The following is a 17,099-nucleotide window of genomic DNA, read 5'->3' on the forward strand; positions in this document are numbered from 1 at the left end:
TTTTAGTTTGAGGGGTACAAATGGGTCATGGCTAGCAAACCCTAACTATATTTTCTAACCGTAATCTAATTCTAACATGCACGTTAATTCTCCTAACCTGCACGTTAATTATCCTAACATGCTGCGTAAATTCTCCTAGACTGGAACGAAAAGTCACATCTGACAAAAGCTGTATCCCGTTTAGTCAAAACCGGTCAAAAGGGCGGTCCTGTCAAATCACAAAGTTCCCATCATGCCATAAATTGAAACAACTATACACATGCTTCTCGTCTCCCATTCCTAGACAGAGAACGTTACCCAAAACCATGGCCTGCTCAGAACTGGGTAAACTTTCTTCTTCTTTTGAAATTAAAAAAATATATATTTTAGCTAGCTTTAGCTAATGTAGTTTAGAGACGGAGTAGTCTATGTTGAAGCATAAGTTTGAGCGTAGTTTTTATGCTGCGTGGTCAATATCCAATTCAATTGTTTCTTGCGTCGTGCTAGACAGGCTAGGTAGGCTAGCTACAACTAGCATGCCACGAAAAACGTCCTTCCATTTTAGTTAGCAACGGGTGGCTACAAAGGAGCAATAACCTATCGATGACGTCTCAGTGGAGTCAACATATTTACCGATATTTGAAAAGCAAGCTTCGTTTCACAGTGGTGCCATTCAATCAATCTCTTTAACTTTGTCACCGTTTTGTCTCTTAATTCTACACACACAGCACTGTTGAGTGTGTCCGACAAGTCTGGACTTCTGGACTTTGCCAAAAGGCTGGTGAACGTGGGACTGTCACTCGTCGCATCAGGTGGCACCGCCAAAACCCTGCGCGATGCAGGACTGGCTGTTCGGTAGGTGTAACCGTTTGCATACATTTCCAATATCTCATCTATCCTTGTTTATATTGTTCAGCCACCAACGTTCTCTTGCGCTAATGCTCAAACGGTTCAATGTTATGCTGATAACAATGTATTCCTTTAAGTCACCTTACTGTTTGGAACTTCAAAGAGTAGGTCTGTCTAGTATTCTGCAGTCATTGACCACCTTTCAGATGAGCGGCATTCCCAGCCTCTAAATGCAATTGAGAATGTGTGCCACTGAATCACCTAACATCCATCTCCCTTTTGTTCCAGGGATGTGTCTGAGCTGACTGGCCATCCAGAGATGCTTGGTGGGAGGGTGAAGACCCTGCATCCTGCTGTACATGGGGGCATCCTGGCCCGGCACACCCCTTCGGACAAGGCTGACATGGAGAAACTGGGCTACAGTCTGGTTAGGTAAGAGACAGGGAAGTAGGTTTAATTAGGCTCTAGACATTGATCTAAGCTCCGATCTGTTTTCCTCAATAGTTAAGAGTAGGACTTGTCCATCTCAGTCAACTTTTCTATACTTTTTTTCCCCAGAGCCACTACTGCTTTAATGTGGTTTTTAGGGGTCTTTGAAAAACAGCCTTTGTGTGAATGAGCAGACCTAAAACACCATGCATGTGATCGGGCACAAGACTGTTAGATTTGGCCCTAATGCAGGGCAGTACGGTTGTAAAGTGGGGAAACATCGAAGTATGCGTTGCTAATCTAATAAACCGGCTGATTCAAATGCTGCTGCATCTGCACACATCTGATCATGTTACACACTTTACATTTTTTGGGAGTCTGATTGGCTGTTTAAGCTGCCTATTTGACATTCATGGAATATGATTGGCTTTGAGGAGAAAGTGTGCAATGCATACAGCCTCTGAAATAAACCATGAATTCTCTTTGGATCCTATGGGCATGTATGTTTAACAATTTGGGTTCAAGGCTGCAAAATGTGACCTGCTTACTTGACACATGTTCCCATTTACAAAAGTCAAAACTTCACCCTTTTTTCCTTTGTAAGATATTGTTTCTCGTTGAGTCATCTAGGGCACACGCAATGTGGGGGATTGAACAGCCACGCTACTCATTATTTCAAATTGCCTAGATGGTTAGAAAAACATAGTGAAATGCATTGCATTTCTTGACTTGTATTGCTTTCCTTTGCCGGTCTTTGACCAGGGTGGTGGTGTGTAACCTTTACCCGTTTGTGAAGACTATCTCCAACACTAATGTGACCGTGGAAGATGCAGTGGAACAGATTGATATTGGTGAGTGGAATGTTAAAGTTGCAATACCTTTTTTTTTTTTTTTTTTGTCCGACCTGACCAAATTCACATCGAATTGTTCTCATTGAAAGCAAGTATAAGAAGCGGTAGATCTGTTCTATGTGCACTATTTCTATGCTTTCTGTGAAGTTTTGTTTTTGCTGCTTTTACTTTCAGTTTTGTACACCAGCTGAAAATACAATATTTGGGGTTATGGAAAAATAATTCACAGCGGTTTAGATGGTACAATGATTCTCTACCATATACTTGCTTGTTTTGGCACACAAACTGAATTTAGGCGAACAAATAGAATTTTAGCAACCAGGAAATGGTGGCACAATTCATTCATATTGCACCTTTTAAGGCCAGCTCTACATTTTACTTTCTGAAGTCTGTTCTATAACCTGAAATGCCCTAGGTTGCCATGGTGATTACCCTGTTTGACCCTGGCTGTGTCCTCAGGTGGGGTAACCCTGCTCCGAGCAGCGGCCAAGAACCACGCCCGCGTAACCATTGTGTGCGACCCTGCCGACTACCAGCTGGTCGCTGTGGAGATGGAGGGTTCCGAGGGTAAAGACACGACCCTGGATACCCGCAAGACTCTGGCCCTGAAGGTAACTAGGGCAACTTGAAAGCACGGGTTGAAAGTGGACTTTTTTTTACATGGTCCTTTTTGTCTCGTGTATATCAATCTACTTTCTGGACAAGTTGGGAATGGTGAGATCTAGTTTAACTTCCATGTGCTCTCCTTCTGCCTTCCTGTTGAGACATGTCTGTCAACCTCAACTGTGAACAGAGGATGTTGAGTGATATAGAAATGATGCTATCAGGAACCAAACTGGACATGGACACAACTGAAGTCTTAAGAGACTCTTCAGTAGTAGCAAATCGGACATCTCAAAACAACTGGGGAAGGCCTCATACTGTGTCTTTGACAGATTATTGACCCTCTGTTAAAAGGATCAATTTGTACAATTGTAGACCAGATACCATGGAGTCTATATAGTCAAAAAGCACAATTGCAATCAGGTCATTGGGTTTTTGTTGAATTGATTGTTTGTTGGTTAATGTGAGGTAAAGTTCAGAGTCCATTACCTCCCATGTTGCCCTCTCTTGTCCTTGGGGCCATGTTGTTCAGGTCAGCCCTCAGTATTCTATTGATCCAGTATCCCTGGACATTGGAAATATGCTACTGGAACTGCCCTTTATATAGTTTGCTTACATGATTGTTTTTGTTCTACCTTGTTGTTTTAATATTACATTGTTATTGATTACTGCATTGTTGGTTAGCTTGCAAAAAATCATTTCACTGTACTTGTGCATTTGACATTGAGTCTTGAGACTACATGGAGTAGAATGGATACATTTAGCACATGGTGTTCCTTGTGAAGGCATTACAAATCTTAGTGATAGTTTGTATTAAAGCTGCCTCCAGATAAAACTATAGAAGCCCATGTTGGCTTTGATCATGGAATAGGTTACAACGCTGTCTGGTTCAGCTGTTTACCCTGGGCTATGTTCATTAGGGCACACCGTAGAAAAACGTTTTGCAGTAAACAGATGTGCATTTCCTATTGGACATCAAGGTTTTCCCTTCCTGTTTCAGTCCCTTTTCTTCCATGTGTTGCATAATGAACAGGATCCTGGTGTCTGCTATCTAGTTGTCCTCATTCTCTCTCCCAGGCCTTTACTCACACGGCTCATTATGATGAGGCCATCGCGGACTACTTCCGGGGCCAGTACAGCCGTGGGGTATCCCAGCTGCCCCTGCGCTACGGCATGAACCCCCACCAAGCCCCCGCCCAGCTCTACACCCTGCGCCCCACCCTCCCCCTCACAGGTAGGCGTCACCCCCTCATTTTGTAGCTAGCAGTCTCAGAAATGACAATAGGGAAACAATGTCAACCCTAATTTTAATTGGTGTCATATGTTCAACTGAAACCGTCCAGGGGGACCTTGTCCTGTCTGGGTAGACTAACTGTATTGACCCTCCCTTCTCTCCATTCCATTCCTGCCTCTGTCAGTGGTAAATGGTTCTCCTGGGTTCATTAACCTTTGTGATGCCCTGAACGCCTGGCAGCTGGTCCGAGAGCTGAAGAGTGCCCTGGGCATGCCCTCTGCCACCTCCTTCAAACACGTCAGCCCTGCAGGTTAGACAATCAGAGCTTCCAATGCATATGCCAACAAGATTGCAAGGAATCCCAGTAACATTGACCTAGGCTGTCTTCTCCCTCTCTAGGGGCTGCAGTGGGTGTTCCTCTGAGTGATGAGGAGGCCAAGGTGTGTATGGTGAATGACATGCTGAAGAACCTGACCCCACTGGCTACAGCCTACGCCCGGGCTAGAGGGTCAGACAGGATGTCCTCCTTCGGCGACTTCATCGCTCTGTCTGACGTGTGTGACGTTCCCACTGCCAAGATCATATCCAGAGAGGTAGGGCTTCCCAGGTGTCGTGTGTCTGTCCGTCCTGTGTGTTTCCTGCATTTCCAACCCCTGTCTATCATTCTCAGGTCTCTGATGGCATCATCGCCCCTGGTTACGAAGAGGAGGCCCTCAGGATTCTGTCCAAGAAGAAGAATGGAAACTACTGTGTTCTCCAGGTATGGTTGGACATGGAAAAGCAGTTGGTGATCATCCTCTGTTGCAGCCTTTCCTAGAAAAAAGAAGTTTGAAGTTTATTTGAATCTTCTCACCGGTTGGGGGGTGCTGCATGTCTAAATCTGTCAGATGGACCCAGCCTATGAGCCAGATGAGCCAGAGGTCAGAGTTCTCTTTGGCCTCCACCTCAAACAGAAGAGGAATGGAGCTGTCATTGACAAGGATCTCTTCAGCAACGTCGTCTCCATGGGTGCGGTGAGTCTTTGTGGTTTGTGCGTGTCTTGATAGTGTGAGAGCTGCTCACTGATGACCTGTTCTGACCTTCTGTCGGTCTCCTGTTTAAGCTGTCGGTGGAGGCGCTGCGTGACCTGATCGTGGCCAGCATCACAGTGAAGTACACCCAGTCCAACTCTGTCTGCTACGCCAAGGATGGACAGGTAACCAACCTGGAGAGGGAGGAGACATGGGAGGTTCCTGTTGAAATAGTGTTTGGGCACTGAGTTTCCCCTTGTTGTCACCTACATCCTTGTTTACCTTTTTCCGAACGAATTTTGAAACATTCAACACGATGTACTGTGGTTTTTCTGGGTCACGATCTGTCTCCTCTCCCTGTGTACCAGGTGATTGGGATCGGTGCGGGTCAGCAGTCTCGTATCCACTGCACGCGGCTGGCAGGGGACAAGGCTGATAACTGGTGGCTGAGGCACCACCCGCGGGTGTTGGGCATGAGGTTCAGGAGTGGAGTGAAGCGGGCGGAGATGGCCAATGCCATCGATCAGTATGTCAGCGGCACCATCGGAGAGGTGAGGGGGTCAGAGGTCAATTAGGGACATGCACTCTACGCATCTGAAATGGTTGTTGTCGGATGTACAGTTCTGCTGTATGTTTTGTGTAGGTTCCTACTGTAGGTGTCTGTCTATTTAAAAAAAATCAAATTCCAGATGAGTCTGTCCTGCTCTCTAACTCCTCTGTGTTCAGGGTCCAGACCTGGCAGTATGGAAGGCCATGTATGAGGAGGTCCCAGAGCCTCTGGATGAGACTGAGAAGAGGAACTGGCTGAGCTCTCTACAGGCTGTAGCCCTCAGCTCTGACGCCTTCTTCCCCTTCAGAGACAACGTGGACCGTGCCAAACGGGTAAACACTGCTGAATTATTACTTTTCACTAGTCTAAGATGGCCGACTTTCTGCTTTTGGTTCTTTAGTTGGTCTCTAGCCTTCTAGTGCCTTCCAAGGTCTTTTCTGTTTGTCACCCACATGGACTTATTATTCTGAGGTGTCTGTCTCTGTAGAGTGGTGTGGAGTACATTGCTGCCCCGGCTGGGTCCACAGCTGACGAGGTGGTGATCAATGCCTGTAATGAGCAGGGCATCACCCTGGTGCACACCAACCTGAGACTCTTCCACCACTGAATACCTGGAGTGGCTGTCATACAACGCTGCCTGACACATTTGACACGCCACACACTATTATGGCCCTGAGTAACATGTAGCCATGTGTGTCTACATGTTGGAGGTCCACTAACTGCTCTAGAATAGTGATCAACAAAGGTACTAACAGTATTATTATTTACACTGAGACATTCCTGTCCTACGGTTATCATGAGTCATGCTGAGGATCATTCAGATTCCGTTACATTCCGAGCTTGCTTTCATAGTTGTATCTAAGTTACAATGTTACTGTCTGGAAGGTCACGTTTTACCATGAAATAAACTGTTTCTTGAGAAATCCTGTGGAGTGTGTGTGTGTATATGCAAACACTATTTTACGTTATAGCAATATTAAGCTGAAAGTCGGGGACTGACTACTACACTAACATGGAATTGTTTTATGATGGTCATACCATGGACCATTTAGCTATTTGAATTTTAGGATGCTTCTAGGTATCAAAAATATTTAAAGTTTTGAAATTGCCCCTTACTATTATAGCTCATAGAAACACATTGAGTAACACAAATGGCTTAGACAGTCTTAGACCGTTTTCATTGTTGGCCAGAAGACCGTAAAAACATACAATCCAGGTGTGGAAAGCACTTCGACTTACAGCTGTAAATTGCTGCCAAAGGTGATTCTAACGTGTATTGACTCAGGGGTGTGAATACATATGTGGAGGAAAAAAAGGGTTTCACTTTGTCGTTCTGGGGTATTTGTGTGTAGATGGGTGAGACATCTATCTAATCTGTGTTGAATTCAGGCTGTAACACAACATGTGGAATAAGTCCAGGGGTATGAATACATTCTGTTGGAATAAGTCCAGGGGTATGAATACATTCTGTTGGAATAAGTCCAGGGGTATGAATACATTCTGTTGGAATAAGTCCAGGGGTATGAATACATTCTGATGGAATAAGTCCAGGGGTATGAATACATTCTGATGGAATAAGTCCAGGGGTATGAATACATTCTGATGGAATAAGTCCAGGGGTATGAATACATTCTGTTGGAATAAGTCCAGGGGTATGAATACATTCTGTTGGAATAAGTCCAGGGGTATGAATACATTCTGATGGAATAAGTCCAGGGGTATGAATACATTCTGATGGAATAAGTCCAGGGGTAATAATTCTGATCCAGTCCAGGGGTATGAATACATTCTGAAGGAATAAGTCCAGGGGTATGAATACATTCTGTTGGAATAAGTCCAGGGGTATGAATACATTCTGAAGGAATAAGTCCAGGGGTATGAATACATTCTGATGGAATAAGTCCAGGGGTATGAATACATTCTGAAGGAATAAGTCCAGGGGTATGAATACATTCTGAAGGAATAAGTCCAGGGGTATGAATACATTCTGAAGGAATAAGTCCAGGGGTATGAATAAATCCAGGGGTATGAATACATTCTGTTGGAATAAGTCCAGGGGTATGAATACATTCTGAAGGAATAAGTCCAGGGGTATGAATACATTCTGAAGGAATAAGTCCAGGGGTATGAATACATTCTGAAGGCACTGCAGTGATTCAGACGCAGCCAACACAAAAACAACTGATCTCTAGTTTATACTGACAGATTTTGATGAGGATTTATTTTATTATGTTACGTAGATTTACACTGGTGCATCAATCTACGTATAAACTGTTATTCAAGAAACAAAGGCAATTCATGAGGTTCTTTTCAACTTTATCAAAACAAGGGAATCTCCATCAAACTTTGGCACCTTTTAGTACAAAAATAAAACCAGAACAAAGTCGACACCCCAGGTCTCACATTCACACAACAATGCTGTGATTAAAGGGATAAATTAAATGCATTAAAGAGTTTCAAAATTACAACAACTCAGTGTCAATCACACAGGCAGTGCTACCCCTGTCTACACAGAGGCTACAGAAAAAGCAAAATGATTTCAAACACTTGTCGACATGGCAACTACACCAACATTCTCTCAAAACAGTGCTTTTGATTTCAGATGGTTTTAGATTTTATAGAAGTAAAAAAAAATAATAATAAATGATTAGGACAAACGGTAATACTGGACAGGTAGTCTTGGAAATGTATCATTTGTAAAAGACAAGCACATCTGAACTGTTAACAAGCACTTCAAACACATACCTTCAGGGACAGGGGAAGATTTTAATCTCTTTAAGGCACGAACACAAGGAATGTTCCTTTTGACCTCTTAAGTGTCTCAAAGGGAAATGACAACAGACAACTTAACCAACATCCTGAAAGTGTGCAGGGGGTTCTCTTAAGACTAGGAAGGCATGGACCTACAGTATGTAGGTGTGTTAGATGTGGTTAAGCTGATCAGTAAGGCACCGATGTGTTAGTTCAGGTCTGTCTCTGACTTTACAGGGCGACCTCCTCTTCAAGGAGACTTGACAGACCATGGGTAAGGCAGAGGAGATTGATTTTTTACTCCAGGGGATTCTGGGGGATGTGTCCTTCTGCCAGTGCGTCTGCCAGTAGTTCAGGTCGAAGGCATTCGATGGGGCACTGGATGTTCTGCAGAAGGAGACAGACAGACAAGAGGTCAGTATGGGTCCAACCTCAGCATGGGGATTTCAAGTTCTAATCCAACACATTTTCTCAGTTGTCTTTTGAGAGCGTAGTCTATGACTCACCACTTTGCGTAGTATGTTGGTGGGGTCCCTGTATCGGACGGGCTGCAGCAGACTAGAGTCCACCTCAGCACCTGGTCTACGACAGTTCTCACAACGCCAGCCCTGAGAGGAGGACAAGCATTACATTTACACACGTTGGTCATTCAGCAGGTGCTTGTCCAAGTTGCATTCAACTAAGGTCGGTAAGACAAGCATAGCCATTAGCAGTAAAAGTGACCTGTTGTCCTCCGTAGCAGGTGCAGGTACAGATGGCTCCCAGGTATTCTTTCTGCCACTGGTTACCAATCTGGTACATCTTCCCATCGTCATAGCAGGTGGACTCATCTGTAAACACACACGCAGGAGAGGGAATCACACACACAGGCAGACATGGAGGAGGTCACACAGGCAGACATGGAGGAGGTCACACAGGCAGACATGGAGGAGGTCACACAGGCAGACATGGAGGAGGTCACACAGGCAGACATTGATGAGGTCACACAGGCAGACATTGATGAGGTCACACAGGCAGACATGGAGGAGTTCACACAGGCAGACATTGATGAGGTCACACAGGCAGACATTGATGAGGTCACACAGGCAGACATTGATGAGGTCACACAGGCAGACATGGAGGAGTTCACACAGGCAGACATTGATGAGGTCACACAGGCAGACATTGATGAGGTCACACAGGCAGACATGGAGGAGTTCACACAGGCAGACATTGATGAGGTCACACAGGCAGACATTGATGAGGTCACACAGGCAGACATTGGACCTGTATTGTGTTGTATTCTGACATGCTGCCAGAGAAGTTCTGTGTTCTTCCTTTAATATCCAAACAAGTGCAGGTGCTGACTGATGTTAAAGTGCTACTTACGTGGTTCACACTTGAACTCTCCCTTCCCGTTGCCCAGGCAGGTGCAGCTCATCATGGGGCCCTTCTCCTCCTGACGCTCCCATTTCTCCCCGATACGGTAGTTGTTACCTCCATCATGACACCACTCTGTTGATGGACAGGGAGCGCGAGAGAGGGGGAAGATATAGAGAACAAACAAAAAGGTCAGACCTGTTGCATAACATCCGACACTGTCTCCCAGCCCCTAGATCGGATTGGTGTAACCAATATGGCAACCATTACACCCAGCCAGTCAGGTGGCAAGGGATCAATAAAGTTTCTTAAATTGCATTGAAGAGGTAGTTAAATACTCACTAGAGGAGTCACATCGGAAGTGTCCACTGCCTAGTCCCAGACACCTGCACCACAGCTTGAAGCCCGTCTCAGACATGCGCTCCCACTCGGTCCCAACGTCATGGTAGGTCGCTGTGAAGGTGTCGTAGCACGAGTCCTTATCTGTGCCGGTGGAACCCTCTGTCACTACAGGCGAAAGAGAGGGGGTTCATTTCACCACAGAATCACAGGCTAAGCTGTGTAAGTAAACACCTATCTATGAACTTTCTGAACTATATTATCTGACCGTGGAACAGCATGACTCAAAACAACATCAGGATTCACTCATACCATCTATTCTATAGGTTAAATGTCAGTACTGATCCTAGATCAGTTGTCATAGTCACTGCTGGTTCCTTACGGGTGTTGCCGGCGGTGACAATCTCCTCCAGGATCTTGTGTTTGAGTGCCCCCTTCAGGGCCTCTACGATAACGTTGTAGGAGGCTCCGCTGGTCAGGCCGATCAGAGTGGCACTGGTAGAGGTACCAGGCAGACGCATCTGAGACAGGAGGGAGAGAGGGGATGGAAGGAGAGAGAGGGAAGGAGAGAGAGATGGAAGGAGAGAGAGAGAGAAGGAGAGATAGAGAGAGAGAGATGGAAGGAGAGAGAGAGAAGGAGAGAGAGAGAGAGAGAGAGAGAGAGAGAAAAAGGAAAGAGAGAGAGATGGAAGGATAGAGAGATTGGGAGAGATGAATGGGAATGAGAGGTGTAGACCGTCATTATAAATAAGAATTTGTTCTTAACTGACTTGGCTAGTTAAATAAAGATTGCACTTTTAAAAAGTGTCTCTTAGATGTGTCTTTATATGTGTGTGTGTGTGTGTGTGTGTGTGTGTGTGTGTGTAACCTCTCACCTGGAACATCTTCTCATTGACGTGAGTCAGAGGGTTGCAGGACACCAGGTACTCTGAACTCTGCTTGTAAGGCTTCCAGGCGATGGTGGTCTGGGTCTGGGCCTCCTGAGGGATTCCTGTGTCCTTCTCTGGAAAACCAAAGGGAGAGCCACCAGGCACGTTCACGCTCACCACCGGCACCCTGCGCCCCTCCGCGTCCGGAAGGGGCACAAACACCAGGGGTGTCTGGCCATTCCCATAGGGTGTCTGACCGTTCCCATAGGGTGTCTGGCCGTTCCCATAGGGTGTCTGGGGGTTCTGGTTGTTGTACTCAGTGTACTCCACGTTCTGGCCCTGGCCCCCCAGGGTGTCTAGGCCGTTGTTACCTACTACTGTTGGGACACGGCTCTCCTTTTCTTCAGGCACGTCCAGGTGGTCGTAGCCTCCGGGGCGGTTGGGGAGTGGCAGTGTAAGCAGGGATTCACGTTCTGGCCGGGAGAGAGGGGTTAGGAAGCAAGCGAGTTAGGGAGGGAGTAGGGAGTTAGAGGAGCTGCAGTAGCATGATGCCGCCAGCAGGGGGTGGCAGTAAGTCCACATACTAGAGCCACTACTGTACTGCAAAGCACTGCACTTGAAGTAGAAGTTGCCCCTAAGCACAGATCTAAGATCAGATTACCCTCCCCCTGTTTTAGTTTTAACCATTAAGGGGAGTGGGAAAATATCTGACCCTGTATCAGTGGTTTGGGCAAATATCTACTCCAAAGCCTGCCACTGCCGTCAATACCTTTTGAATCGCTTGTTTATTCAAAACGTATTCAAAGTGAGTGAGCAGTATTATTGTTTTAGAAGACACAGCTGTTTGTAACAGATGCTGGCACGACTACAAACCAAATCTAACATCTCGGCCTATGAGTTGCTAGGCTGTTCTTACAATATTCTACTGCAGCTAAGCACATATGCAGCTTCCCAAAACTTTCTTTGTAACATCACCATTCAGGTACAACAAACATCTGGTTTTGGGCCATGTGTGTATGTAGACGTATGAGTAGAGTGTGTGTATGTAGACGTATGAGTAAAGTGTGTGTATGTGCTGTACTCACGAGTCCTGGCCGTGCCCACCAATGGGGTGCTTCTCTGGACATTCTGAAGAGCGATGATCTTGATGATGTACTCGGTACCTGGTCTCAAACCTAAAAACATCCAACAACATCAAGCATCAAACTCTGCTGGAGGAAATTAGATGTCGATTTGAGTCGATTCAGGTGTTTTCCATAAACTGGACGTGTTGAGAGGCTTGAGCTTTCAGAGGGTGAAGAGGAAGGGGTGGAGTTTAAGAGGGCAGGGTAACTTGAGAGCAGAGTTTGACATTTACCAGAGATGGTGGCATAGTTCTGGCCAGCGTGGGGGCGGGGGGTAAGCTCACGGGGCTGCGCCCTGCCTGCCTCCTCGTAGGTGATGTAATATCCTGTGATGCGCGTGGCGGGGGTTCCCAGCTGAAGGAGATGGAGTTGGGGGTCAGGGAGGTGAACTGGAGGTTGGTGGGAGAATGCACCGCTGGTTTGGCTGTGGTGGCCGTGAGGGTGAAGGGGGCGCTGCGTGCATCGCCGTTGATGGTGTAGATGTGGATAGTGTAGGAGGTGCCTGGCTCCAGACCTGAGGGACATCAAACACAACACACTGTCAGTCAGTCAAGAGCCCACTCTGTACTGTACATGGGTTATGTAGTTCACTATAATGATGATAGTTTAGGTGAAAGTGAGGATGGATAATGTAGTTGAATGTAGATGGGGCGATAATAGGTAATGTAGTTTATTTATAGATGAGAGTGTTGAAAGTTGTGTGATGTAGTCTACTGTAGATGAGAGTGGTGATGGGTGGGTAATGTAGTTGACTGTAGATGAGAGTGGTGATAGCTGGGTAATGTAGTCTACTGTACAGTACCAGTGATGGTGTAGGTGCGCTGCTCTCCGGGGATTGTCTTCTTGATGGCGGGCCGGCTGCCGCCGAGGGGCTGAGCTTCGATGAGGTACCCGGTGATGGTCTCAACCTTAGCACGCCAGGTCAGCGTGATGGCCGAGTCCTTCACGTCAGAGATACGCACACGCCGAGGAGGACTGATGTCTGGGAGAGGGAGAGGGAGAAAGAGAGGGTGAGTTTACAGTGAGTAAACCAGTGGCCAGTAGAGTTAAAACTCTGTGAAAGCTGCTTACTGTCCAGCGTGGTGACCTCTCCCTCCAGGGGTCGGCTGGTCACAGAGTTCTTCAGGGCGTAAACATGCACTGTGTACAGAGTGGCCACCTACACAGGAAACACATGTTGACAGACACATAAATACAGTGACAATACATGACCTGAATATAGACCGTTTAACAGACACCTTTATCTAGAACACAGTTATGACATACATTCAGAACATTGTAGTCTGTTATTTACCATGAGTCCTGGGACCACGGCGCGCGTGGTGTCTGGGGCGATGGTCATCTCCTTGGTGGGTCCATTGTTGTTCTTGGGGTTGACAACCACACGGTACCCAGACAGCCCGGAGCTGGGGGAGCGCCACGAGACAATGAAGGAGGTGTCACCAACCTCAGAGATGTCCAGATTGGTGGGAGCAGGGATAACTGGGGGCAGAGATGGACATTAAGTATTTGTGTGTGTGTGCGTGTCTGTATGTGTGTGTGTCTGGTATCTCCTACCTGTGGCCTGTGTGCCCACCAGTGGGGTGCTGGGGGTGCGTCCGTGCAGAGCGATGACCTTAACAGTGTACTCTGTGCCGGGGCGGAGATTCCTCAGTACCACGGTATCGTCTGTCCCTCTGGGCGCCGGGCGCAGCTCTCTCTCGCCCTCCTCAGGGCTGGAGTACAGCACGCGGTATGATGTCACCGTGCCGTCCGGACTGTCCCATGTGATCCTCAGGGAGGTGGAGTCCACCTCAGAGAAGGACAGGGCCTTGGGACGGTCCATTGCTGCAAGGAAACGGGGTGAAGACCAGAAAGAAAGGAACATCAGAATAACATACATTTGAACATTTCTTTCCTTTGTTATCATGACAGATCAATGTTTTAAACTCTTTTACAATCCGAATGCATGCATACACGCATGTACACACACACGCACCTGTGATGGCGTTCTCTACCAGAGGTGTGGAAGGTTCTCCATCGGTTCCCAGAGCGGTCACACTCAGAACGTACTCCACCGTGGGCATCAAGCCAGTAAACGTAATCTCAGTCTGATCTAGATCCACGGCAAGAGAGAGAGAGAGAGAGAGAGAGAGAGGTTGAGCACAGGAGTATAGCTGTAGAACAACAGAGGCTAAAGCTCCTTTTTATCAATGTCTGATAACACAGTCACAAAATGGCTGCCGTACATATGATCACAGACGGGCAGAGGGCAGGGGAGAGAGCAGGGGCAGGTCTTACCAGGGGCCACCACCTCAGAGAAAGAGGGGCCCTGTCCATTCTTGGGGACGCTGGTGACCCTGTAGCCCTTGATGGGGCCCTGGGCCGCGGACCAGCGCACTGTGATGGTGTTGTCCTTCACATCAGTCACGTCCATGTTGGTGGGGCCCTCCACGTCTACGGAGAAAGGAAGAGAGGGGGGAGGGAGTGAACGAGGGAGATAAATCAAATCAAATTTTATTTGTCACATACACATGGTTAGCAGATGTTAATGCGAGTGTAGCGAAATGCTTGTGGTATGGGAGGAAGATACAAATACATTACAAATGATCTACACATGAATCTAAAACTATTTTCTTCATCTGATCATTCCTCACTACTGGTAGATCATTTCCAGATAACCAAATACATATGAAATCTGAAATTGTAATAATGGACACTAGATGGCGACACCAGATCAGAGCCTGTCCCAGACATGAACATGTCTTTAAATATGTAGTTGATCACCTGTAATTAACATGAGCATGACACTTAACCCAAACTGCTCCTGTAAGTCTCTCTGGATAATTGTGTCTGCTAAATGACCAACATGTTGATGTAATAAAGGTGCATTAAACCATCAGCCCCGTACCAGTCTTGTGACTGATGTAGATGGGTGTGCTGGAGGCCGGGCTGTCCCCTCTCCCTGTCACAGCGTAGACGGTGATGGTGTAGTCGGTCCCTGGGTTCAGGTTAGAGATGGTGGCCTCGGACTGGGAGCCGGGGACAGTGAACTCCTTAGCAGGGCTTTCTCCACCTGTCTCTCCGTGGGTGATCCTGTAGTACCTCACGGTGACAGAGGGGGCGTCCCAGCGGATGGTGATGCTGGTGGGGCTGGTTGAGGTCACTTCCAGGTCGGTGGGGGCGTCAGAGACTAGTGGAGAGAGGAGATCAGGAAATAAGACTAGACAGATTAGGAAGACCAAAGAGAAGGGAGGATGAAGAGGAGGAGGGAGAGAGACAGACAGAGCGAGAGAGACAGACAGAGAGAGACAGAGAGCGAGCGAGACAGACAGACAGAGACAGACCGACAGAGAGATAGAGAGAGCAGCACAGAAAGAGACAGAGAGAGAGACAGAGCGAGACAGAGCGAGACAGAGAAAGACAGAGAAAGAGAGAGACAGACAGAGAGCGAGCGAGACAGACAGAGACAGACAGACCGACAGAGAGTGAGAGAGAGTAAGAGAGAGAGAGAGAGAAAGACAGAGAGCGAGACAGAAAGAGACAGAAAGAGAGAGACAGAGAGAGAGACAGAGCGAGACAGAGAAAGACAGAGAGAGAGAGAGAGAGACAGACAGAGAGCGAGCGAGACAGACAGAGAGCGAGCGAGCCAGACAGAGACAGACAGACCGACAGAGAGTGAGAGAGTAAGAGAGAGAGAGAGTGAGTGAGAAAGACAGACAGACAGACAAAGAGACAGAGCGAGACAGAAAGAGAGAGAAAGAGAGAGAGACAGAGCGAGACAGAGAGAGAAAGAAACAGACAGACAGAGACAGACAGACCGACAGAGAGTGAGAGAGAGTAAGAGAGAGAGAGAGAGTGAGTGAGAAAGACAGACAGACAGAGAGCGAGTGACAGACAGACAGAGCGAGAGACTGAAAGCATAGAACGATAACAGATAAAGACAGAGACATGAGGCTGTATCACAACCGGCTGTGATTGGGAGTCCGATAGGGCGGTGCACAACTGACTCAGCATCGTCTGGTTTAGGGTTTGGCCGGGGTAGGCCGTCATTGTAAATAAGATTTTTTTCTTAACTGACTTGCCTAGTTAAATAAAGGTTAATTAAAAAATGAAACCAGTCAATACTACTCACTAGTAGCCTGAGTGCCAGTGAGAGGCAGACTCTCCTGGTTCCCGCTGACAGCGTAGACCTCAACACTGTACTCTGTCTCGGGAGCCAGGCCAGTCAGGGTGAAGTGGCTCCTGGTCGGGGGCAGTCTCTCGTCCTTGGCCCTGCCTCCGCTGGTCATCTGGTAATGGATACGGTATCCGGTGATCACGGCGCTGGGGGCCAGCCAGTGGATGGTGAAGGAGTTGGTCAGGACGTCAGCAAAGTCCAGGCCAGTGGGAGAGTCCAGGGCTACGGAGGAGAAGAGAGACACACAGCCATGATCTACATGATACACACGCTGTAGGCATACATATCACTTACTACATCCTGTAGGCATACATATCAAATCCTGTATGCATACATATCGAACTGTCGAACTGCTTTGCTTTATCTTGGCCAGGTCGCAATTGTAAATGAGAACTTGTTCTCAACATGCCTACCTGGTTAAATAAAGGTAAAATAAAATAAATAAAAAATATCACTTACTACATCCTGTAGGCATACATATCACTTACTACATCCTGTATGGCATACATATCACTTACATCCTGTATACACATCCTGTAGGCATACATATCACTTACTTCCTGTATGCACTACATCCTGTAGGCATACATATCACTTACTACATCCTGTAGGCATACATATTTACTACATCCTTACTACATCCTGTAGGCATACATATCACTTACTACATCCTGTAGGCATACATATCACTTACTACATCCTGTAGGCATACATATCACTTACTACATCCTGTACATACATATCCTTACTACATCCTGTAGGCATACATATCACTTACTACATCCTGTAGGCATACATATCACTTACTACATCCTGTAGGCATACATATCACATCCTACTACATCCTGTAGGCATACTTATACTTACTCATCCTGTAGGCATACATATCACTTACTACATCCTGTAGGCATACATATCACTTACTACATCCTGTACATATCACTTACTACATCCTGGCATACATATCACTTACTACATCCTGTAGGCATACAT

At 46.8% G+C, this 17,099-nt stretch overlaps 2 protein-coding genes across 2 annotated transcripts in view; one reads left to right on the plus strand and one right to left on the minus strand.

Moving 5' to 3' along the window:
* Window positions 1–215: 215 nt before the first annotated feature.
* On the plus strand, window positions 216–6,428 carry atic (5-aminoimidazole-4-carboxamide ribonucleotide formyltransferase/IMP cyclohydrolase). The gene is made up of 14 exons (XM_065023588.1): window positions 216–324; window positions 708–834; window positions 1,117–1,260; window positions 2,020–2,108; window positions 2,568–2,719; window positions 3,789–3,945; window positions 4,130–4,255; window positions 4,345–4,538; window positions 4,616–4,705; window positions 4,833–4,958; window positions 5,048–5,140; window positions 5,324–5,506; window positions 5,682–5,837; window positions 5,993–6,428. Exons 1-14 carry the CDS (start codon window positions 306–308, stop codon window positions 6,110–6,112), a joined length of 1,776 nt encoding a protein of 591 aa, XP_064879660.1. The 5' UTR covers window positions 216–305; the 3' UTR covers window positions 6,113–6,428.
* A 1,269-nt stretch (window positions 6,429–7,697) lies between these two features.
* LOC115115851 (fibronectin-like) overlaps window positions 7,698–17,099 on the minus strand; it is a 32,053-nt gene continuing 22,651 nt past the window's right edge. The window contains 18 exon segments of the mRNA XM_065023590.1: window positions 7,698–8,643; window positions 8,763–8,864; window positions 8,980–9,086; window positions 9,625–9,750; window positions 9,958–10,122; window positions 10,337–10,475; window positions 10,830–11,296; window positions 11,909–11,998; window positions 12,181–12,288; window positions 12,291–12,461; window positions 12,750–12,929; window positions 13,019–13,106; window positions 13,242–13,429; window positions 13,505–13,774; window positions 13,926–14,042; window positions 14,228–14,383; window positions 14,838–15,119; window positions 16,062–16,328. Of these exon segments, the coding sequence (XP_064879662.1) occupies window positions 8,554–8,643; window positions 8,763–8,864; window positions 8,980–9,086; window positions 9,625–9,750; window positions 9,958–10,122; window positions 10,337–10,475; window positions 10,830–11,296; window positions 11,909–11,998; window positions 12,181–12,288; window positions 12,291–12,461; window positions 12,750–12,929; window positions 13,019–13,106; window positions 13,242–13,429; window positions 13,505–13,774; window positions 13,926–14,042; window positions 14,228–14,383; window positions 14,838–15,119; window positions 16,062–16,328 (3,113 nt within the window). The 3' untranslated portion in view covers window positions 7,698–8,553.

Source organism: Oncorhynchus nerka, linkage group LG2, assembly GCF_034236695.1.
Source record: "Oncorhynchus nerka isolate Pitt River linkage group LG2, Oner_Uvic_2.0, whole genome shotgun sequence".
NCBI classification, from domain to species: Eukaryota; Metazoa; Chordata; class Actinopteri; order Salmoniformes; family Salmonidae; genus Oncorhynchus; species Oncorhynchus nerka.